The sequence below is a fragment of the Pelobates fuscus genome, chromosome 9, assembly GCF_036172605.1.
Source record: "Pelobates fuscus isolate aPelFus1 chromosome 9, aPelFus1.pri, whole genome shotgun sequence".
In the NCBI taxonomy this organism is placed as follows: Eukaryota; Metazoa; Chordata; class Amphibia; order Anura; family Pelobatidae; genus Pelobates; species Pelobates fuscus.
Genome location: NC_086325.1, coordinates 36,922,922 through 36,949,331, shown reverse-complemented (window position 1 = coordinate 36,949,331; position 26,410 = coordinate 36,922,922). Strand labels below are relative to the sequence as shown.

Sequence of the window (26,410 nt, the reverse complement as noted above, 5' to 3'; positions counted from 1 at the left end):
CACTTCGGACATGGTCCGAGGGCCCGGCCGGGAGGGGGGCCCGCCATCAGGGGGCCCGGCCGCCCCTTTAAATGCTGCAGCCGCCTGAGCGCTCTCTTAAGAGCCTCAGGCGGCTGCAGCTTCTCACCTCCCCTCCCCTGTAGCTGTGCGGTCCGCGGTGCCCTGCCGGAGTGATAGGAAGGTGCTCAGTGTGCACCTTCCTGTCAGTCCGGCCGGGTACAGGAAACCGAAACTTCTGTTCCGCGCGGAACAGGGGTTTCTGTTTCCTGTACCCGGCCGGACTGACAGGAAGGTGCACACTCAGTGTGCACCTTCCTATCACTCCGGCCGGGCACCGGGGACCGCACAGCAGATCGGCCACGCTACAGGGGAGGGGGTAAAAAGAGAGTGGGAGGGGGGGGAGCGTGTTAAAAAGAGAGTGGGAGGGGGGGTTAAAAAGAGAGTGGGAGGGGAGGTGGGGGTTTAAAAAGAGAGTGGGGGGTTAAAAAGAGAGTGGGAGGGGGGTTAAAAAGAGTGGGGGGGGGGTAAAAAGAGAGTGGGGGAGTTAAAAAGAGAGTGGGGGGTTGAAAAGAGAGTGGGGTGGGGGGTTAAAAAGAGAGTGGGAGGGGGGTTTAAAAGAGAGTGGGGGGTGTTAAAAAGAGAGTGGGAGGGGGGTTTAAAAAGAGAGTGGGAGGGGGGTTAAAAAGAGAGTGGGGGGTTTAAAAAGAGAGTGGGGTGGGGGGGTTAAAAAGAGAGTGGGAGGGGGGGTTAAAAAGAGAGTGGGAGGGGGGGTTAAAAAGAGAGTGGGAGCGGGGGGGTTAAAAAGAGAGTGGGAGGGGGGGTTAAAAAGAGAGTGGGAGGGGGGTTAAAAAGAGAGTGGGGGGGTTAAAAAGAGAGTGGGAGGGGGGTTAAAAAGAGAGTGGGAGGGGGGTAAAAAGAGAGTGGGAGGGGGTAAAAAGAGAGAGGGGGTAAAAAGAGAGTGGGAGGGGGGTAAAAAGAGAGAGGGGGTGTAAAAAGAGAGAGGGAAGGGGGTAAAGAGGGAAGGGGGTAAAGAGGGAAGGGGGTAAATAGGGAGGGGGTAAAGAGGGAGGGGGGTAAAAAATTAGAGGGAAGGGGGTAAAGAGGGAGGGGGGTAAAAAGAGAGAGGGAGGGGGGGTAAAAAGAGAGAGGGAGGGGGGTAAAAAGAGAGAGGGGGTAAAAAGAGAGAGGGGGGTAAAAAGAGAGAGGAAGGTGTAAGAAGAGAGGGAGGGTGGGTAAGAAGAGAGGGAGGGTGGGTAAGAAGAGAGGGAGGGGGGTAAGAAGAGAGAGGGAGGGGGGGTAAAAAGAGAGGGAGGGGGAGTAAGAGAAGGGCAATTGCCCCCTCCCCTGTCCGCAGGCACCGTGCGGGCAGCTGGCAGGGGAGGGAGGAAGAGAGGACCCGGGAGCTCAGCCTGCAGCTCCTCTGGGTCCTTCTTGCGCGAGCACAGATCGTTGCCGCGGTTACCACGGCAACGTTACGGCTCTTGCGAGAGTAAACTCTAGCCCTGGAGCTACGGGCTAGAGTTCACTCTCAACACTGTGACCACCAGGGATTCCTGGTGGTCGCAGTGGTGAGAGTGAACTCTAGCCCCATAAACACACTGCCCCCACACACCATACACATTCACACACTGCCCCCCATACACACACACACTGCCCCCACACATACCATACACATTTACACACATTGCCTCACACACACATACACTGCCCACCCATACACACACAGCCCCCATACTAACATTGCCACACACATACACAGCCCCCTCATACACACATTGCCCCACACACCCTACACATTTACACACTACACCCACTCACACACACTGAACCTTTCACACACACTGCACCCCTTACACATTGCACCACTGCTCCTATACCCTACTACAGCCTCATATCCCAGCAGACCCCAGGTAAGTTGTCAAACTGTTCTTAAACGGTTTGACTACTTACTCTGGGAGGGGGCCCCGGCCCTCCTGGCACCATAACGACTACACAGAGCAGTAGTGGTTATTTTGCATGGATTATTTCTTTAAATAATATACAAGTGCCCCAGTAGCCAGCAAGCCAGCCAGCCCACAGGCCGGCCAGCCAGCCAGCCCACAGGCTGGCCAGTAGCCAGCCAGCCAGCCCACAGGCCACCAGTTAGGCTTACAGCCAGCAAGCCCACAGCCTGCCAACCGCAGCCAGCAAGCCACAGCCTGTAATTAAGGTAAGAGGAGCCAACTTGGCCTAGGTATCAGCGAGCTATGTTGTGTTGCTATATTGTGAATAGGAACCAGAGTGTTGGAGACCCCCCCTCCAGGCCCCATTAGACTCCATTGTAGTCTCTAATGGGACCTGGAAGAAATTCTTTCTAACACACTCTCTAAAGGACACTGAGATAGCCTCTGCTAGAATGCCCCCCCCTCCATGGCCCATTAGCCCTCAATTGTAGTCTCTACTGGGGCCTGGAGGCGACTGTTTCCATCAGGGACACTGAGATGGCCTCTGTTAGAAAGACCCCCTTCCAAGCCTATTAGACTCCATTGTAGTCTCTAATAGGGCCTGGAGGGGATTCTTTCTAACACACTCTCTAAAGGACACTGAGATAGCCTCTGCTAGAAAGACCCCCCTCCATGGCCCATTAGCCCTCAATTGTAGTCTCTACTGGGGCCTTGAAGGGATTATTGCACTTTTGTTCCTTGTGTCTAAAGATTGTGTAGGGTGTGGCTGGAGGCGGTGCATGGAGGCAGGACATGGGTGGCGCTTGCTGCGGAGTATAGGTGGGGCCTGTAAGGGGGCCCTTGATTTATTTTGCCCGGAGGCCCTGAGGGTTCTCAGTCCGCCCCTGAATATATGTAATATTACATCCAATTCCCTTGGAACCAGTGAAACAATTCCGATTTGGGGATGCTTTGTGCAGTTTTTTTTCTCTGGTCTCATGCTTATAAGTACACCAGAAAATACTTTCTATAAATAAAAGAGCAAGTCTACTCCAGGACATTTCTGCTCCAATGAGAGCACATCAAAACCACTCTAGATACCTAGTCTGCTTGCAAGATAAAACCCATCAACCCTGTGTGGGAATTAGAACTCTTACAGACAGGTATTATATTACTTTCCGAGGCCCAAGAGAAGCCATTTCTACTTGGTAGCAACTTGACATACATCTACCCACCTAATGTGAATAAACACATCTAAAAAAAATAAAAGAATATAGAAATCTCCTGTGCAATATTTTAAAAACAGTAGTTTAGAGATTCTATGCAGAAACAAGAAAACAAGCCAATTAACATTTATTATTTTTTGACTTCATGCTCAATTTTCTTTTCCTTCTACATGCTTTCTGAGTTAAAGATAGATTCACAGAATTACACACACACAAGAAATGTGTGAGCTAGTGAAAAGCAATTTAAATGGCATCTTGCCAAAAATAAACAAAAGAAAACATTTAATTTATGGTAAGCAAACAAGGTAATAAATGCTAGAATTAGAATTTGAATATCTAATTTGTTTTGAAATATATTTTTAGTTTATATTAAAGAATATGCATTTGCTATTTTACAAAGAACGAAAATGCACATAGGGTTTATTCAATAAAATGGAACCACAGATAATTAGCAAAGGAATAGCTATTTCAGATCAAAATAGCAAAAATGGAAAAATATTTAAGTCAGCTCTTTTTCTGCTTTGTGTATTTTGGTCTAAAACCTGAAATTCCCTTGCTTATTCGCAAAAAATTTTTAAAAAAACCTCAAATACATTTAGTTCAACTTACTCGTTTTCAGTGTCATCCCTCAGATGATCAACTGGATTGAGATTTGGGGATTTTGGAGGCTAAGGCAACATGTCTTTGTCATGTTCTTCAAACAATTCCACATGCATTTTGTGCACCTTTCTATCATGGTCAGCATTATATTTCTTCAGGAATTTGAGCTCTTCTTTGTGGCCAGACCTGATGGGTTAGCCGTCATTTCCCATGTGCATCAATGAGTCTGGGGCACCCATGACCCTTACTTGATTCACCAGTTGTCCTTCCTTGTACCACATTTGGTAGCTACTAACCACTGCATACTGGGAACACAACGTAAGACTTGCCGTTTGGGAGATGCCCTTACCCAGTCATATAGCCAGCACTATTTGGGCCTTGTTAAAGTCACTGAGATCTTTTGCTTGACCATTTCTCCTGCTTCTAACACATGCAATTCAAGAACTGACTGTTCACTTGCTGTCCAATCTATTCCACCCCTTGGCAGGTGCCATTGTAGCAATATAACCAATTTCATTCACTTTGCCTGTCAGTGGATTTAATATTGTGGCTGATTAGTGCAGGTATATAGATCTCTTGTGAAATAGAAACAATTAAAAATGAATGGGTGCTTCTATATGGTAAATATTCTCACCAAAATAGTCTACCCAAAAGAGTGACAGTGGCAAAAAAAAAAAAAATTAAAAAAAAATTATACAGTGCACAAAAAGATAATAACAGAAATTATATCATATAATATTTCATAATATAGATTTGCCCACATGGGGTGGGCAGCAGCATTGTAACATGGCTGTGCGATACAAAAGCAAATTCAAATACTCAAAAATAAGTCCTGCGCTCAGACTCCCACAACTCCTTGGTGGCAGCACCCACCCCATGTGTTCCCTATTAAAGATTATTAAATATGTTAGACCCCAGTCGATCTTTTGGCCTCCACAAAGAAAAACTTGTATCTAAACTTTATCCAAAACTAGGTGCCATGTACAGAAACAAATCCGGCGCAAGCGCTACAAAAAAGGAAAAGATTGTACAGCAAATGCTGATGCCAATCATTGATTATGGGGATGTAGTATATGCATCTGCACCACAATTCACATTAATAAACTCAATACAATGTACAACTCATTCTGCCAATTTGTGCTACAATGTAATTACAGGACCCACCATTGTGACATGCTAAAAGAACTAAACTGGCTGTCACTGGAATCCAGACACACCCTTCATCTTTCCAGCCTTGTGTTTAAGAGCTTTTCTGGGAAACTCCCACCCTACCTGAGCAAAATGCTCTCCTCGGCTGTTCCCACCTCCTATAACCTCCAATCCAGTACCAGCACTTTATTTAGTCTACCTCAATACAAAAGAAAGCAGCCCGATCCTCCTTCTCCTACAGAGCGCCGCAATTGTGGAATGTTTTGTGGACCCAGGACATACTAGAGAAATCTCAATGTATCTTTCCTGGTAAAATATTTTATAAATAAATAAATAATAAATAAATAAATATGTAGGGGCATAGAAAAATCCCCGTCTCTCTGTCTCATTAGATATTTTTTTTGACTGAAGCTGAAGGAAGAAAGGTGAATTGTTAGTATAGGACCCACCTAAGAGGTCTGCCTTGACGTGGCAAGTTGGCTTACATCTAATGGCCATTGGAGTGGAACTAAAAACCTCCATTTATATAAATAGGCACAGGGATTTGGGCTAGTGTGCAGGTATCGCTTTTCTTTGGTTTTATTGTATGTATTGGGACTGATGTATACTATTGACATTGATGCCGCCCAGGAGTAGTGGGAGTAAGAGTGCATGACTTATTTTTGTATATTTGTATTTGCTTTTGTATCACACAGCAATGTTACAATGCTGCCACCCATACCCCCTCTCTGATTCATATGAGGGTTCTTTTTTGCCTGAAGCTGAAGAAAGCAAGGTGAATTGTTAGTGGTTTGCCTTGACGTGGCATTTGGGCTTACATCTAATGGTCATTGGAGTGGAACTAAAAAAATCTTCAGTTATAGAAATATTCATAGGAATTTGGGATAATGCACATGTAACTGTTTTCTTTTGTTTTTATGATTCTAATTGTAACCTATGAACAGGTATGGTGTAATGCTGGGGTAGGCAACCTTTAACACTACAGATGTTGTTAACTATATCTACCTTGATACTTTGCCAACATTATGACTACAAGAGCATTATGGGAGATGTAGTCCAAAGTACACTAGGCCTACCACTAGTGTAGATGCTTCTAAAATATTAAAAAAAAAACTCAGTGTTTAGGTGATCAACCCCACCACCCAGCACACAGAGTCCAAGGGCATCGCTACAAATAATTTCCACACCTATTCCTCGGTATGTATAGGGGTTTTTTTTTTTTCATATAAAAGACTAATATATATATAATAGTGCAATATTGTTTGTTACTTCAATAACATATATATTTAAGTGAGTGTAAGAAAAACTCACTGTTGAGAATAATACACTTTGCCTATACTGACCCAAGGCTCAAGCTACAGATGACAGGATGTTCAGTCTGTTTAAAATTGGAACATGTCAGCTATTTGAAATAATTTTATAACTATACGATATCACACCTCTCTGTGTTTTGCAATACCTCAAATCCAATTTTTCTTTCTTTTAATCTCATATATATCAAAACACTCATTTGATACATACGAAAAAAGGGGGAAGGAGAGGGGAACGAAAAAATCCATTCCAGTTTGAACAGGGAGGTGTCACCTTAGGAATTTGACACTAAATGGGAATTTTCTGAGCCAGTTAACTAACAGGCCCCAAGCAAGGTGAGCAGGAAATTTAAATAAGTATACACTTACCTGAAAAATATCAGTTACACCTAGATTGTTGTTTTTAATGTTTTTTTATCTCTATATTTTCATTGGGAGAAAATACTCTATCCGCACAGAAGAAGGTATTTGGTTCCACCTTAAAGGCCTAGACGTTTTCTTTGTTTAGAACTGATATCGAAAAAGGCTCTAAGAAATTTGAGTTTTTCTTACACTCACTTAAATATATATGTTATTGAAGTAACAAATAATATTTCACTATTATATATATATTTTTGTCTTTTACATAAAAAAACCCCTATACATACCAAGGGGTAAGTGTGAAAATTATTTGTAGCGCTGCACTTGGACTCTGTGTGCTGGGTGGTGGGGTTGATCACCAAAACACTGAGTTTGTTTTTTTCGTAATTTCTGGTTTTGTGGAGATTGGGATAGCCACTAAGCGTTTAATAGCTGCTGACACCACAAAATGAGATCATTATTTTCTTACTAAGCACCTTGTATACACAATTTTGTCTTTGTTTGTTGTATGCTTCTAAAATATGAATCTCTTCTTTTGAGATTGAATACTGGTGTGTAATAATCCTGATTTCATGACGCTTTGTCCGATGTATCAAGAGTCAGCAAAAACGTTATTGAAAGTATCAAAGTGTCAACAAGTAGACGTAAATGAGTTACCAGATTTCGTCAGCTGACAATTTTAATAGAAGCTGCCATAAAAAGTATTTGTTGGTCAGCTTTATGGATGAAAGTATTAACCCTATAGAAGGGTCCAAAATACAAATAATTAAAACATTTTAGGTAATTACATTTAGATAATAATTTTTATATAATGCTATTATTTTTATAATTTATTCAATTAATACGATATTACTAATTATGATTTTAATAAGTTGCCCTATGGCTGCTTGCTTGTACTGTCACTTGGCATATATTGCAGATCTCTGTGGGATTATTTTATAAATTAAGTAAATGCAGTGAGAAAATGTTCTATATGGTCTCACTCACATGTAGCAGAGCCCTATAGAATAGGCTCAGATCTCAATGGCCTGCGTGTACTTATGGTGATACAATACCCAATCGATCCTCTAGGCGTCAGAAGATCCTTATGCATACATGAGAGAGAGAAAACAAGGGGAAGAGGAAAACCCCTAGTGTAATCAATCCCGATGTATAGTGCCAAACAGCACAAAAAAATGGCTTCTCACCTGATAAGGGCCCTATACCTGGCTCCTGGTGTATAGGTATCTGTGCCTTTAAGGAGGCTACCACCCTTCTTTTAGCAGCAACAATGGAAGATGGATTCTGGATATAAAACAAAATGTATTCAATAAAGTATTAAAAACTTACAAATAAAGTATAAACAAAATTGTATGGAATTTATAAAAAGTGGAATCTTCAATCCTCCAGCCGAAACATGTTTCACTGTGCTCAGACAGCTTTTTTAATCGGTAATGTAGTTGCTGCTATTTCTCGTTTAAATACTGTGTACTTCCTCCTGTGTGGTCCTTCAATCTTCCCTTCCTCCAATCCGCTATCGTTCTCTTTCGTAAACAGCTGTGTTGCGTTAGTAATGAAAATGCTCCAATCTCGGACCAAATCACGTGACCCGCGGCACGTGACGTTTTAGGTCACGTGATTTGCTCCGAGATCGGACAAATAAATTATGGTATCCCTTTAGATTTGTATCTTAAAATTATAGAGTGCACACAAAAATACTTTAGGGAGCCCATCACCATTTACTACTAAACAATGTGCTAACTGCACATACTTAAAAATAAAAAATGAGGATATATCAGGGTATTTTGGAAAATGAAGGGATGGCAGCATCTTTTTGGAAATTTGTAATACACTGTCTCCAATTCAGTAGAGTTGGAACTTTTTAGAACTCTGATTTTCTTAGTCTCAATTTTTGAAGTATGTTTTCAAGTCACTAGTTTAATGAATAGACTCCTCAAATATAATAGTGCAATAATTCTAGTCCATTCTGTACCTGTGAGCTTGATTTAATAAGTAAATTAACTTTACATGCAGATAGAATGCTCAAATTTTCACCGAGTGGCATGTCGAATGAAATGTCGAATGAAAGTGACTTTTTTATTCAGTAATGAGCCTGCACCTCATGATTGATATTGAAATACAATCAGAATCAGCTTATTGTCATTTGAACGTTTGCTTTAGATTTGAATGAATTACCCATTAATGATAATGTATTAATTGCTGTGCATTGATTAACCAGCGGATTAATAGTTGAAATATACGAAAAACAAAACTAAAGAAATGTGTGTTTTGTTTTGGTTTTCAGCAGATAATAAAAAAAATAACATACACATGGACTTTACTAATATAACATTAAATCATCATCATTAAATTTATTTTTAAAAATATGAATAACATTTATATTTTTGACTCAGAAAGCAGTGTACAATAATGGTGTAACTCTTTCTTTTAGCCCCATAATGGATTGCATGGGTATGACGTAAATAAATATTATAAATATTTCTATGTGTACTTAGAAATGTAACATGTACATGCTTTAGTTGGCCAAATTGGCAGTAAAATTTGTGGTGTTAGCTCCACGTTACTGATGGGTTTTGGACTGTGCAATGATTTTAAACACCCATCAAAACTGTGTGCTGCATCTCCTTTCAGTCTTTTTTTTCATCACTTTCCATCATTCATCCATTGGTCTTTTTCTGCTTTACAGTTTTAGTTGCCTTGTTTCCCATTGACTGGTCTTACTTTCCATTGAGTGTTTCCCTTTCATATCCTTTAAATATTTGCATTTTCCATGCTAACTCCATTACAAATGAGTATTTCCTCCACCATCCACAAGCACTTTATGCTGTCTCTTACTTTATGTTATCTCTATTATGTCTAATGCTTAATGGGAGATAGGTGTGCATATGACTATAAGTAAGTGATCTGAACTGTGTGTGAGGTTTGGGGAAAGTTGTACATATACATGACAGACATTGTGTTTGATGAGGTTTATGTATAAAAGTGTGGCAGCTGTCTGTTTAATGAAAGTTCTAAGTAGATGGCTGTATGAGTATGATAGGAGTTGTTGAATAATTGTTTTGGCATTGGGAATTTTATATGTGGCAGCTCCTGAAGCCCCAAAGCTTGCTATAAGTGATGTAGAATTCTGCAGCTGTCATTGGATCCTCCTTCCTAAGTGAACACTCTAACATTAGAGATACTCACATGGAACACTAGAATATCTCCTACCCTACTCATCTTAACAAAGAGCACTCTATTGTGTTGTTTCTGTTTTATATTTATGTTCTTGCTGTTGGTGAATGTGTGACAAAGATACATCCTTAAGGTGGGACTTATCTCACTATATTCCAGAAATATTGAGCTTGAGACCAAAGCGCCCCCATTGTGACTGCATATCGTATTTGTTTTAACACACACCTTAACGTTACAATAACACACTGCATAAGATTTAGACTCCTAGGGTAAAGCTGCACATATTGTATCTCCCAGTGATGGAGAGACACCTCCACAGGTTGGGCTATAACTTGAACTCACAGGGTAACATAATTACATAGCTGAAAAGAGACCTGCGTCCATCAAGCTCAGTCTTTCTCACATATGTTTTTGCTGTAGGTCCAAAAGAGGGCAAAAAACCTAGTCTGAAGCGCTTCCAATTTTGCAACAAAATAGGAAAAAATTCCTTCTTGACCCCAAAATGGCAGTCAGATATCTTCAGATTAGAAATTATATCTCTGTATATTATGTTTTTGCAAGTATTTATCCATTTGATGTTTAAACACCAGTATGGATTCTGATAAAACCACCTCTGCAGGCAGAGAATTCCACATCCTTATTGTTCTTACTGTAAAAAAACAACAACTTTTCTTTGCCTTAGACTAAATCTTCTTTTTTTATTAAGAAGGCAGGTAGACTACCCAGTTGGATATTGACAAATACCTATATGACTTTGCCTCGAATGACAGAACAACAATATGCAAATTAAATACCTCTATCACAAAGGTTATACATTTGATTAAAGCTCCACCTAAACATGAATTCCCAGAAGCTTTTCAAATTATTATGAAAATTAAGGAAATGGACCTCAGTTAGGAAAAAGGACAAATTAGTAATTTGTTACATGTGAGTTTACAGAGGATGAGGTTCTATTTCAACTGTCAAAAGTAAAGACAAATAAGTCAATGGGACCTGATGGAATACACCCAAAGTTATTAAAAGAGCTTAGTGGTGTACTAGCAAAACCATTAACAGATTTATTTAATCAATCATTGTTAACCTAAGTAGTCCCAGAAGACTGAAAGTTAGTGAATGTTGTGCCTATTCACAAAAAAGGTAGTAGGGAGGGGTCAGGCAACTATAGGCCATTAAGCCTTACTTCAGTAGTGGGAAAAGTAATGGAATCCATGTTAAAGGATAGGATTGTTGAACAGCTAAAATCACATGGATTTTAAGATCAGAGACAACATGGGTTTACTTCAGGGAAATCATGCCAAACTAATCTTGTTGATTTTTTTGATTGGGTAACTAAAATAAAAGATCAGGGTGGTGCAGTAGACATTGCTTACCTAGATTTCAGTAAGGCTTTTGACACTGTTGCACATAGAAGGCTTATCAATAAACTTAAAGCTTTAATTGTTGAATGGGTAAGGCAGTGGCTGAGTGACAGGCAACAGAGGGCTGTGGTCACTGGAGTATATTCAAAGCATGGTCTTGTCAACAGTGGGGTACCTCAGGGATCTGTACTTGGACCCATTCTCTTTAATATTTTTTATTAGTGATATTGCAGAAGGCCTTGATGGTAAGGTACGTCTTTTTGCTGATGATACTGAGATATGTAACAGGGTTGATGTTCCAGGGGGGATAAGCCAAATGGCAAATGATTTTGGTAAACTATAAAATGGTCAGAGTTGTGGCAGCTGACATTTAATGTGGATAAGTGCAAGATAATGTATATTGGACGTAAAAACCCTAGGGCAGAATACAGAATATTTGATAGAGTCCTAATCTCAACATCTGAGGAAAGAGATTTAGGGGTAATTATTTGAAATTACATAAAGGTAGGCAGACAATGTAATAGAGCAGCATGAAATGCTAGCAGAATGCTTGGTTGTAAAGGGAGAGGTATAAGCAGTAGAAAGAAGGAAGTGTTCATGCCATTGTACAGAACATTGGTGAGACCTCACTTGGAGTACTGTACGCAGTACTGGAGACCGTATCACCAGAAAGATATTGATACTTTAGAGAAAGTTCAGTAAAGGGCTACTAAACTGGTTCATGGATTGCAGGATAAAACTTACAAGGAAAGGTTAAAGGATCTTAGCAAGTATAGCTTGGAGGAAAGATGAGACAGGTGGGATATGATAGAAACATTTAAATACATAAAGGAAATCAACACAGTAAAGGAGGAGACTGTATTTAAAAGAATAAAAACTACCACAACAAGATGACATAGATTAGAGGGGCAAAAGTTTAAAAATAATTTCAGGAAGTATTACTTTACTGAGAGGGTAGTGGATGCATGGAATAGCCTTCCAGCTGAAGTAGTAGAGGTTAACACAGTGAGGGAGCTTAAGCATGCGTGGGATAGGCATAAGGCTATCCTAACTATAAGAGAAGTCCAGGGACTAAAGAAAGTATTTAGAAAATTGGGCAAGCTAGATGGGCCAAATGGTTCTAATGTTTGTTTGTTTTTTTATGTTTTTAAGCAAACATTTAAAAAAAACATGCTATTATTATTCAATTATGTGGTGACACATTATATACATACTATATGGAAAAATGCAAAAAATGTTGGTGTACAACATGATTGTAATACATGGACATATCTATATCCATATAAATATACATGGTTCTGTGGTAACCACTAAAAAGCAGATTCCTGACATTTATATAATTATATTCCTATAAAATGTTCAATTCTTTTTTTCCATGTTTTATTTTTCAGGTTTTTCAAGTCATTCACATAGCACATTCCATACAGTGGTTTCACATCTTAAAAAAAATATATTTTCCACGTACATTAGATATCTCCATCTTCAAGAATATTGACAGTGCAGATGGTTTACAACGTGGTGTACATTGATGGTTTGCAAAGTGTAGGTAACATGTATTTTGGTGAAAAGTCATGCGTATGTAGGTATCATGTACCCACTGTACCTTAAACATGAATAAGTCAAACCTAGTATATTCAAACAAATCATAGTTAAACAACAAATCAACATAATGTTGGTGTGTGCTCGGTAGCCACTAGTATTTGAGAGCTAGTATCAGGCCATTTTTGAGTGAAGAGCTTACTTGAGCCCTGCAATGTGTACGATATCTCCTCATAGCCCCATATACATGAAATGTTTTCTTTTATTTGCTCCAGGCCAGGTATATTCTTGCTTTTCCACATACTAGCTATGCCTACTTTGGCTGGGGTTAAATACCACCTCAGCCATATTTTGCTAATGGCCTCTATGTGATCTAGGCAATGTGTGGGTGCTTTAGTGGTTCCCATAGCCGCATACCATTGCATTGGGTCTATAACACAGTTTAGTTCACGTTCCCATTGTTGCATGTACAGCAATTTGGTGGGTTTAGTTACCTGCAGCAAGTCTCTGTAGCATAGAGGTTTAGCGTTTTGCCGCACCCCCCATACACAGTTTTTCTATATCATTCATTCCCTCTTTTTCTACCCTAACCACCTCGTGCTGTAGTAAGATGTGTTTTAACCTCAAGTATGTGGATATTTCCCTTTGACTTAGGTCAAGTTCCTTGCTTAGTTTTGGAAAGTGATGTATACCTGTAGTATCCATCATCTGATACACTGTATTCAGGCCTGCGTTGCGCCAAGTGTCCAATGTGAGATCACTGGAGTAGTATGATAGGCTGCCTACTCTTGCAAATAGCATATAGGATCCCTTCCTAGTTTCAGGCCCCATGTTCTCCACACTTGCATGGATAATCAGGTGGGGGCAGTGAATTCAGTGCATGTGGTTGGAGCTGCAGAGGTATCCATATTAGGTCTTGTATTTTGTGGGGTGCTATTACTGATTGTTCTAGCTTGAACCACAGGGGTGTCTCCTGGCCTTGTAGGAGTGCAGCAGTTTGTGCCAGTATTGAGACAATGTAATATTTTTGGACAATAGGTACTCTCAATCCTCCCTCCTGCATTCTGTAATTCAAGGTGTGTAAGGATACCCTTGTGTGTGCATTCAACACTCTCTGATATGCAGCTAATAAAGACTTCGGGATCACCATCGGCATGGTTTTGAACAGAAATAGAATTTGGGGTATTAGCATCATTTTGACCGAGTTGATATGGTGCCTCCCCCCCTCCCAGCGGTCCGTGGTCTGCTGCAGCGCGGAGATGAGCTTGCCGCCAATTGTATTCCCAAATATGTGTTTTTTCATCCAGTCAAAAGGGTATTGGACTTGTAGAGCAGCTTTGACATTTTTCGAAATGTTAATCAGTCAGTCTTGTGTCTGTGATCCATTATTCTTATAATAGGAGACATCACCATAGGATTTTTAGTTAGTCCATTACTGGTGGTAGTTATTGCTGCGGCTGTGTCAGCAGCCGCAGAACATCATCTCCAAATTGAGCAATGTTTTGGGAGCCTATTTTGGTGTCAAGTCCCATTATTTTTGCCTCCCCTTGAATGTGTTTCACTAGCGGTTTCAATGCCATTATGAAAATCAGCTGTGACAGAAGGCACCCCTGCCTCGTTCCATTGGTGATTGGGAATTTCTTAGATAGAAAGCATATCAACATTATTCTGGCTGTAGGGCCTGAGTACAGGGAAAGTATGCAGTTTCTGAATTTGGGCAGAATTCCATATATTGAAAGGTACTGAGGTCACGTACCACCAATGTAGGCGGTCAAAAGCCTTTTCGGCATCTTAGGCGAATACCAGTCCTAGAACTCCCTCTCTACCCATCAGTTCCTGGAGATCCAAGAATCTCCTGGTGTTATCGCCCACCTGTCTGTTGGGAACAAACCTGGCCTGTTCTGGGAAACAAGCGTGGGGAGAAGTGACTTTAGTCTTTGCGCCATAACCTTGGTAAAAATGTTGGTGTCTGCATTAAGCAGGGATATCGGGCAGAAATTGGCGCTACAGGTCAGGGGCTTCCCTGGTTTAGGGAGAGCTATGATCGAGGCCTCCAACATTTCCGGGTGTATGCATCCGGTATCTAAAATGCTATTAAAAAGTGTAGTTAAGTGCGGAACCAGGATTTCCCTGTATTTTATATGATAAGAGACCGAAAACCCATCCGGTCATGGCACTTTATGTTTGGGGGTTCCTTTCAGTGCCTGCCTGACCTTATATTCCTGCTATCCAGCCCCTCAGCTTGGTTTACAGTTAGAGTGGGCAGCTCTATTAGGTCTAGAAAATGGTAAATGGAATGCTGTGTTGGTTGGGGTGTCTTGTCATCCTCTTTCAAATTATATAGCTTCTCGTAAAAGGATGCTAGTTCTTCAACTATCGCTAATGAATTGCTCACCCTAAGTCTCTTTTTCGTCTCTAGGTATGGAATTTTTGACTGGGCAAAGGTCTTTTAAATTGGGATGCCAGTAGCTTCCCTACCTTATTCCCCTGGGAGTAGTATCAATGGTTTAAGTTTCTCATATATCTTTTGGTAATCTGCAGCTGTAGGCTGTCTAGGCTAGATTTTATCTTGCTTATGTTGGCCACCAGTGCCTTGGTCGGAGTCTGTTTGTGTTGGGTCTTTGCTTCCATCAAAGTTCTCAACCATGTGGTGGCGATTGAAGTATATTTATATGGGTTATCATTAAAGAAATTTATAATCTGTGACCTAATTTCCACCGCCCCCCTTTTGGTCTCTAAAAGTGATTGGTTTAAGCACCAGGTACCCTTTCCCCTAGCCGGGTATAGGTATAGGAACACTGAACTGACCGGTGCATGGTCCGACCATGAAATACGGGCTACCTGTACCTCCTTTAGACTATCTAGGGAGACAGCGTCTATCAGGCACATATCTATTCTTGAATACTTTGCGTGGACCTTGGAGTAGTAGGTATAATCTTTTGTTCCTGGGTATAGAGAACGCCACGTGTCGTGTAGGCCATGCATTAGTTTTCTCAATTTTGCGCTCATGGACTTTCTCCCCTTAGATGGCCTGTCCACCCCTGATGTGTCAAGGATGGGATCTAGGACACAATTGAAGTCGCTTTCCCTTATCTTGTGTTTCCATCTTTGCTTAAAAGGATACAGGTGCTACACTGTCCCAACTATCAAGACACCAACTACTCATCCCGAATCTCAACACAGCAGTCTGGAAGCCAAGCACATCAAACAGGTGACACAACTCTTAACTAAGGAGAATATTCTTCAGATGCACCAAGAGTCGAAGTTGCCCAATCTTTCCTTTTACCATCTTTTTCTATGCTCTATGTTGGAGATTATACAAATTATTTTTTTCCTATGAAAAGTCTACTCTTGTACCTCCTTTCTATTATTCTTGAACTAATGCATTTTCACATTCCAACTGTAAGTTCAATAAAATTTTAAATTTTGAAAAAAATAAATACATTTTCAAAATCCTTAGAATGTTTAGTGCTGAGGAGGTTACAGACAGTACCTCCGATTTGACACAAGTGAATGCAGTAGTTAATATTTGCCTGATTCTGCAGGGCCCACCATTTGTACCTGTAATTATTCCACGCTTAGGTTCATAATATATCTTTTGAAATGCCCAAGAGTGTCTTCTTAAGGAATTATATTTGTGGGATAGTATAAAATAAGGGAAAAAGACTAGAGTGAAATAGTGGCACCAATAAAGATGAAACAGTTGGGCGTCTATTTCACCAAATGATATCTCTAAAGTAAAAATAATAATTATGGGATATACCCTTTATTTAGCCGCTTACGGACAAAAACAAATAAACAGTGTAACAATGGTGAAACACAGTGAAAGTGAATTAAAAGCCGGGTGGATGCAATTTGGATAAACCCCAATAGTAGTAGGGGTGGTGAAGAAAGATATCTGAGATATAGTATTAAGTGCAGAATACGGTATACAGTATATTATATATTATATCAAAAAAATCTATATATAATAATTTTATACTATACATACCCTATGCTCGGCACAGGTCCAAAATACCAAGATGATGACTATAGAACATGTAGGTAGTCTTATGTATAATTGAGTCCATTATTGGACAAATGAAACAAGATAGTGTGGTTATCAACCTACTATACCTGTTAATACATGTAAATAAATGATAAAATACGTAAGGTCATCTTGGAGTGTGAACTCAATGAAACTTAGTCTGCATAATATTAATGGTGAGCTTTAGCTTTAAGATACACTATATACATCAGTAACCCACTCTAGCGAATGACCTCCTGTGTGGAAGCTCTCTGATGAATCCTATTGAGAACAGACCTCTTGCTGTATTCCGAGACAATTACAGCTGAGATTCCCCTACTAAACAAGTAGGTCTACTCTGAGGACAAATTTCCCATAACGATTGAAAGTCAGCTCAACTATTTTGCCTGCTGTATGGCAAATGAAGTGGAGACCGAGTGTAGGGACTGTGGCTCTAAACTTTAAAACTGTGTGCGGCTATGAGGTATTGCGCGCGCACACTACGAAGCTATTCACGTCACCATGGTGACCGTCAACGGAACCGATATGCTGGAGAAATGTGATTCTCCAATGAAGGACCTTTTGAGTAATGAATACGTGTATCGAGGTGTGACCCCGCCCCCGGCTAGTCTACAACCATACTGATTGGTAGACACCGTGAGGTAGGCGGGACTCACCTCGGTTTATATTCACTTCCTCTCAGCTGTGCCAGTAGCTCTTGACAAAGGCGTGTGAGCACGCCGAAACGCGCGTCGAGCGTTTTGCCGGATTTTATTTTAATACTGGGGGATGTTTTTTGGCTAATTATATGAGGGGGAAGTCGTTTTTTGCTATGGACTGTCATGGATTGGGTGATTAGGTGATGGCGCTTGGACCAGAGTCTGCTTAGCTATCTCCCTAACAGCAGCCGCAGTAATACCCAGTGCAGGCAGGTCTTAGAAATAGGAGGCTCTGCAGCTAATGAGTTTATACAACGGAAAAGACTGTCTTTTGAGGCAGTGCATACCTCTTTAGTCAGCTAGACGGCTAGTGGGACGTATTTGAACGCTGGGCGGCTGAGGAATAGTAGTCGTCCTTAAGCAATTGAACTCACCTATGAGTCAGATCGGAGGGAAGGAGGGGGGTTATAACTTTGGTCAGTTGGATTGGTTTTTTGCACAATATAGCGGCAGGCTGCCTCGAAGCAGCAGTTTAACTAAGTGTATAAATGAACTGAAATGACCGACTCCCAAATTGATATACATATATTTAATCAATAATTTAATCAATATCTCTGTTGATCCCCTTGGGGGAACCTTGATATAGGTGCGCTGTATATAAATCCCACAGACTTACCCTGTATTATCAGCCGTTTAGCAGGACTTCAAAACTGCATCCCGACCTAATCAACTACAAAGGTTGCCTGGGACCAGGTTACCTCTATTCTATATAGGTTACCAGATTAGGACTAGGTCTGCTTTTGAGACATATTTACCTGGTAACATGTGGTATAGGATAGTAGGCTACTAGATGTACTCTTAGTCTGCCTTAGAGATATCCTAACCTGGTGACATTGGGTGCGTGTGTCTCTATCTCCTATCCATTAGAGAAATTTATAGACTAATGGATATCGACTTCTGCCCTTATCGATTGAGCAGTTCCACAAGGTTTACCACTTTTGCTGTAAATTTAGAGTGACACTCTATGTGAACACTCCCCTTCAGCTTACTATAGATTCTATATAACGAACTGAAACTTGGACGGACACTAAATAACTATACAGTGACTATATGTGTCTGGCCCTGATTACACATATCTATTATTAGAATCTCTGGTTAGGAACCTTAGCTCTACGTTTAATAGCCAAGATAAATACTCAAGCCCTTTATGTATAAAGGTTTAAAAAAAGGGGGGGAAAAATATCTGACCAAAATATAGAATATACTGTATACCGTATTCTGCACTTAATACTATATCTCAGATATCTTTCTTCACCACCCCTACTACTATTGGGGTTTATCCAAATTGCATCCACCCGGCTTTTAATTCACTTTCACTGTGTTTCACCATTGTTACACTGTTTATTTGTTTTTGTCCGTAAGCGGCTAAATAAAGGGTATATCCCATAATTATTATTTTTACTTTAGAGATATCATTTGGTGAAATAGACGCCCAACTGTTTCATCTTTATTGGTGCCACTATTTCACTCTAGTCTTTTTCCTTTACTAATACGTGGGGTCCATGCCCCTTGATATCTCTGTAACCCCTCAGGAATCTAGGTGTGGACTTGATCCACTCCATAGTGTTCCTTTCTTGTCTTTAGTATAAAATAAGCATCCTGCTAAAATGCTCAAAAAAACAGTCCCATCAACATCTACACACTTAAAAACCTGAAATAGTAACTCTTATACAGCACTGTAACTTCACAAACTAGTGTTTAGGTTCATACATTGGGCATATTGTTTTACTCAGAAGATGTAACTGAGTATAATTTGGGGGATTTTATCACAGTGACACACATAATGAGTTAAAAAATGCAACATGTATGTAAACATGGCTGCAAGTTAAGACACAATGTACACAATATGAGTCAAAGTTTTCCATGTATAGGGATAGATGTGATTATTCCACATTGGAGAGGAGGTGATACAGAAAAACTCCTAGCAATGAAAGAAACCTAGTGGATCCATAGACTTAAAAACATTTCACCATTAGGCCTAAACGTTGATCTAGACCTATTAGTCTTTATGGATTGAAGTAAAGTAATGAGAATTATTAACTATTTTCCACATTCACCCTATTTTAATTTTGATTTTCATTATTTTTTATTTATTTTTTTTAAGGCGATTTTTAAAGGTAGTGTTTGCATCTACTTTTTAATATCTGAGTTTTATAGGTTTGTTATTTTTGGCATTGTCATTACGTTCATCAGCAGAGATCTTTTAATAGATCCACCATTTACTATTTTTAAGGAATGAAATCTTATTGTACATATCATGTGTTTTATAGTGGATGTAAATCACCATCACTTGACACTTATAAATCTTAAAACATGTTAATTCACATCTACATTTCATCACAATACATTTATTCACATCTATGTATATGTTATGATGAAAGAAAAATGAGATTAGGCAACGGTTACAATCTGGTACGTTCACACTCCCACACCCATATGCCTATTATATGCATATAGGGACTAATGGAGTTCAGAGCGCATATTGTCAATAAAGCTTGTTTTGCGTTCCAGACTGAGGAGCAAACGCATGCGCAGTGGGTTACACAAGAACGTATTTCCACAGTTTGCGCATGTGCACATTGACAATTAGCCGTGCAACGTATTTATACTGCTAATCAAAGGGAACACCAAGCTCTTGAAAAAGTCAGAACAAAACACGTTGAGCGAGCAGCTGTTTACCGCAAGGAAGGAAGCTGGTATTGGGAAGCCGATATTTATCTTGCAACAACCTACCTCATCATTATCCATTGTTGGACTGAAACATTGGACTGATATGTAGAGGTACCAAGGGCCCTTTCCAGTGACTGGGGAGAACCCCCCCCCTTGAGGCTTTAAAGCTTTTGTGCACAAATTATAAATATTTCTCTTTGTGTCACTTTTCTTGTGAGTTTGATTCTTTTATTATACATGTCTATTTTTAATCATTAAATACTTCACTATGTATTTTTATATTTCTTCTTACGTGTTATCTCTGCCGACTGAGTGGTAAATATACTCCACATATTTGTGATTGTGGCGCCCTCACCCATATATATATAAACACAATATGAGTTACCCTGGAGTTTCTATTTTTACAAATGGTAGGTCTTTATGTGGTTATTTGAACAGTCAAACTGCTATTATGCCCCAAAATGAGACATAGGTCCATTAAATCCATCTCTGAAATGGTCACATCTCCTATATGACACTTTTTGTTTTTTAAATAATAGTGCCAAATACATACATTGGTGGTATTGTTTTACTCAGAAGAGTCAGCTGAGCATGATTTAGGTGGTTTGATCATAGTGTCATATATCAAATATACAAGATGCAAAGCAAAAATTGAATGCGTATATAAAAAATGCTAAATAAAACATTTTACCACAAACTTTGACATACACTGGTGAAACAATTGTGGCATGTTAAGGCACAATATATGCCATATGAGATACCCTGGAATGGCTTCTTTCACAAATGGTAATACTTTGTGGGGTTATTTTAACAGTCCAACTGCTAAAAAGCCCCAAAATTATACAAAGGCCCATCAAATTCATCTAATAAAAATTCTAATCATAGAAATGTAAATACCCTAGCCATTGTACCTTCACAGGATAATGGCAACGGCACACAGTAGGGTTATTTTTCGCTGGCCCCCCGTCTCTGGTTCCCAGAAGAGCAGATATAGCTGAGTACAGTATCACGTTTTGTACAGGAATAGCACACATAAGATTTAGTAAATGTATATTAATAAAGAAAACATGTTATATGTGTGTATGTAAAAACAAAACCAGAAAAAAAATGTATGTAGCCATTTTACCACCAATCCCTGCTATATATTGTAGTAAAAAGTGTCAAAACAACCCTAGCAATCCTGCAATATCTACTTTATATAAATATATACTTTTGCGTGGCAATTTGGTTTTCTGTGATGGCTGATAAGCTTACTAGACAAACATAACAAATTTGTTCTAAAATTGTTCCACATTGAAATAAACTGAAATCCTAGACATATTATGTACTCTGTAAATTAGTAAATTAGGACAAATAAAGAAACTTGTTTTGAAATACTTTTCTTAAGATGCTCAAATTCTGAAGACATTACTTTTTTTTTCCTTTTTTGAGTGTTTTGTATCTTTTTTTAACCCCTTAAGGACACATGACATGTGTGATATGTCATAATTCCCTTTTATTCCAGAAGTTTGGTCCTTAAGGGGTTAAATAAATAAAAATGCATATATGTGTAATTCAAAAATGCAAACTGCATTTGCAGTTAAACACAAACAGCAGAAAATGCAAAAATTGCTTGTGTCCTGAAATGCAAAAATAGAAGACAGGTCCAGGCACTCCAAGGTACAAACCAGGCAATTGTATTGAACTCACTCCATCACAACGTTTCGACCTACATGGTCTTTGTCAAGTCTTTGTAGGTCGAAATGTTGTGATGGAGTGGGTTCAATAAAATTGCCTGGTGTGTACCTTGGAGTGCCTGGACCTTTCTTCTATTTTTGTTACTCAGCATTTGGTCTCTGGTACTGAGACTTTCCGAGTTGCACCCAGCTACATACTACTTAAAGGGACAGAGTGCAGTTCCACACCCTACCATAGCTACTTCTGAAATGCAAGACAGGCTTCTGAAGCTGTATACATAAGGGGTGAAGAGGTTTTTTTTTGTAAACCAGTTGAAATTGTGATTTGAACAAAGGAAAACACTCCACACAAACTGATATTATCCTTATAAAAGGAATAAATATTGTTACTAATGAAAAGTGATAAAGCTGTCCTTTATATACACATTACGTCCTAAGATTTCAATTGCAGTGATTTTATTTAGGACTCATACAATATACTTATTTGATATATTAATTTGCCATTTTACTCAGAAATAATAAATAGTATGTACAGTATCCCTTTGCAACATCTACGTAACATTTTAAAACATTTATTTATTGCTGACATAGAAACACGGTAAAAAGATAGCATGGTATTTAAGGGTGAAGACTACAGGTAATGTATTCAAGTCTTTTAAGAATAAACATTTATTTCTAAGAAATACATGCAACTTGAAATTCTGTGTTCCACGTGATAATTATATATAGATATTTGAAAACAGAAAAAAAATACACATTTTAACATTTTTTTTTTTTTAGGTTTTCTTATCCGACCAAAATCATGAGGTTAAAGTGAAGCATTTCTGCACATTGAAAACAATATGTTTTATCTAAAAAAATTTACAGTGGGGACAATATCAAAATTGCAACTCTACTATTTGCTGGCCACAGAAAGAAGAAAGCCATTTTAGCATTCATCTGGATCTTTCAACAAGTGGAAACTTCTAGAAGCATACAAGCAGATAAATTACAGCAATTTACACAAAGATTTGATCTGAATTACATTGTTAGATTACATTTAGAAGCTCACACATAAATCTACCCAATCATAATTCACAGGATTTCTTTATTCTTCACGGATGTTCCCAATATCTGCAAATATCCCCAAATAGCCTGGCTGACTCTTCTTTTTTAAGTATAAATTGATTCCCCCAAGAAATATGCTCGGTAAAGTCAGTCAGCAGGATGCAAGTTCAGAACTCAAAGACAGAAAATAAAACAAAGCAAAAATAAAAATAAAAAATGTCAAACAGAAACAAAAAGACATGATTCATTTTTATCTCCAAAACAATATCTCCTCTACTTCAATATTGAAGTCTAGTTGGCTTATCTTCTGGAAGTCATTGCACGCCAGGTAGCATTGCATTCAAACAAGAAGCTATAACCTTTCAAATTTATCACGGGGAGCTAAAAGTGAAAGCGATTGTAGGGGTTGTTTTATTTACCAGAATCCATTGTGGTTACATTATGCTCTGTTAATAACTAACTACTCAAATGAGAGTAAATGCTAAATATGAGCACATTGCCTGCAGCAGACATTAATTAATAACCTATGTAATGTGTTAGTTACTGGGTATGCAGCTGCTGTGTCCCATAGGCTCGATTAAAATTACTATTTTTAACTGCACTTTTTCTGGAGGAAATATTTAAGTATTCTATATTAAACGTTGTTCTCTGCTTTGTATGTTTTATTTATCACTTAAAAAAAAATACTGTTTCACAGCTAGTGTTCTGCAAAAAAAATATTGTAAAAAAAAATCAGTCCCTCCCCCTCTCTTTCTCTCTCAAAGTCAGAGAATGCTTAGAATGACATACAGATGTGTGTGAAGGTTCACAATTTGTTTGGACCTCTATGGATTGATGCCTGAGCTGTATTTAGTGATCTAAGTGTTCGATGAAAATAGTTTCTACATTGAAAATGATGACTCGTTAGACAAACAATGACCTAATCTTTGTCATGGTTAGTCCTTACGTCTAACTTTGGAAGGTCTTCTCTCCTTGTCCTCAATATGCTATTTTTGTCCAACTGACCAAAACATCTTTACAACAACTAAACCACTATTGTTTGCATATGAACACAAGGCACTCAATGCAATCTGCAGCCAATGGTTGTTAATGGGTTAATTTTAGTGTTTTTATGTTGGATCACTCATAAAATTGTTTTAGAGGAACACTACTTGCTGTAAAAAAGGAAAGATACTGCTATCCATAGATAGTTGTAGGTCTGAAGAGCCACACACACAAGCACATACAGATAACATTTAATTTGGCATGCTACTTTCAGTGAATATTTCACATTATTATTCCAAGCTAATGGATTTAACAACAAATTATATGAATAAAAAAAAAAGAAAAATAAAGAAATCTCTGGTGAAATTGTATTCTTATTAAAACCATTACATAAGTGACATTTTGTATATTGGTGTTTCTAAAACTAAAAGCATTACATCAACACACTCTTACAGTATGCTGTGGGTCAGTTTAATCTTTGTCTCTTTTATTTAAGTAAACAAGATTAAATGTACTATATACAATATGCAAACTAAACAAGATATTTCAAGATATGGATAATATATTGTCCTGTGTTCTACTACTGTCTATCAATTCAGAAAGTGCATCAGAGTATTTGCACTTGTTGAGTAATTAGTTCTGCAATGTAAAACTACCTGAACCCTAGACCCCTAGAAAAATTATATTTTATTCTATTGTATGTATTCAGTTTTTCAAATAGCAATGCTAATACAGGATATATAGTAAAACTGACGATGAATAAATTAATATGTGCCCCGCTACTTTTTGAAATGATGTATGCCTTATATGAAGTGTTAAGCTGTGATTATATACATCTGACACACATTTAGACACAGACATAGCTGCTATATAAGATTTACTTTACAGCTGGTGCTCATGTACAAAGATAGAACTATTCCCTGAACCTGGTGCTTGTTGGCAAGGAGTGAAGTTTGCCAAGGGAATAACTTTGACTGGATCTTCAACAGTACAATGTCTTTCACACGTATTGTAAAACTGGGGTCGAGATGCCCCTTTGTCAATATCATCCTTGGGTACAGGTCTTCCAAGAGTATGCACTCCCTCTGGTCTAGTTCCTCTTCCCCAACTTTGCTGAAATCCAAATGTTGGCAAGGGAGGATTGGCTTGTTGGTATTGTGTCAATGATGGTGGCATCCAGCAGTTGTCAGAATGGCCAAGGATAAGGCATTCCTGTGTGCAGGTCTCAGAAGCTTCTGCCAGTGCTTTCTGAAGATTGACTTCAATAGCTAAAATGAGAAAAAATGGTATTAGATTAGGTATCACTATTTTCTGTCTCGGTTTATTAACAAATAAAAGGAACATGTAGATTGCAAAGATGCCATATTACAGTTTTTTAACTATTATTTTGTGCTACACAGAATAATAGAGGACCAGAGTACTTGCACCCTTTGAAGAATGTATATAACTAACCATGAGATGTGTATTAGTTGCATTTAGTACGCGCAATGTTCGGTCTGCCCCCTATTCGTCATGGAGGTGGGAGGGTCTGGGAGGGAGGGTCTGCTGCTGATTGGCTGGAATGTGTCTCCTGACTGTGAGGTACAGGGTCAAAGTTTACTCAATGATGACGAATAGGGGGCGGACTGAACATCGCGCGTGTTCGCGACTGCGAACACGCTATGTTCGCGACTGCGAACACGCTATGTTCGCGACCGCGAACACGCTATGTTCGCCGGCGAACTGTCCCCGGCGAACTGTTCGGGACATCACTAGTTACATTATATTTTGAAAATGAACAAAAAATACAATAATTAACTGGGTACAAAGGATAAACATTTAGATAAATACAGATACAAATACAGAAAATGTAAATGCTAAAAAGTGATAAACAATTCCATATTTTAAAAAAAATATTTAGTTATTTGCTATTGTTTGATCATTTTTAAACATCTTGATTTAAACTGAAATTTGTTTAACTGAGACAGAAATGCCCATTTGTCTGAAATTTATCGATTAAGCTAAAGTGCTATTTTTAAGTTACACAATTGCTCCACAATGAGACATGCAGCATTTACAAATAAATATATAGTGCATACACTTAAAGAAATCATGCAGTGCAATTAGACAATAACCATCACAATAATATCTATATTGTATAATGATTCTCTTAAATAAAAAAAATTGTTGCTTTCCAGTTGTTTTATAACTATGCTTACGTATTCATATATTTAGCAAATATGTATTTGTGAGGTTTTAAAAATAAAATTAAATGTAGAAATCCACTCCTCATAATACTGCAACCAGGTGCTGCCATCTTAGCTCCCTGTCGGCCACTTATAGAAGCTTTACCCTTTACACGAGGTAACCACCATCCAGATAGCAAACAGGGAACAGGGGAAATGAAATAATGTTTCTACTCCTCCTCTTTATTTGCATTGGCTTTGCCTAATCTGAACTAGATTATGATGTAATTTACTAAATCTTTAAAGGGACACTATAGTCACCCAGACAACTTCAGCTCAATGAAGTGGTCTGGGTGCCAGGTCCCCAAGGTTTTAACCCTTCAGATGTAAACATTGCAGTTTCAGGGAAGATTCTCAGAACGTCCATAGGAAAGCATTGAGAAATGCTTTCCTATGGACTGTTTGGATGCGCATGCGGCTCTTGCTGCGTATGCGCATTCTGCTC

General features: G+C 38.9%; 1 protein-coding gene across 1 annotated transcript in view; it reads right to left on the bottom strand.

Annotated features, from left to right (window-relative positions):
* Positions 1-24,492: 24,492 nt before the first annotated feature.
* The window catches only part of LOC134572733 (protocadherin-11 X-linked-like), a 1,192,750-nt gene continuing 1,190,832 nt past the window's right edge, over positions 24,493-26,410 (bottom strand). Inside the window, exon 6 of the mRNA XM_063431865.1 lies at positions 24,493-25,008. Coding sequence (XP_063287935.1) covers positions 24,623-25,008 — 386 coding nt within the window. The 3' untranslated portion in view covers positions 24,493-24,622. The remainder of the gene's footprint in view (positions 25,009-26,410) is intronic.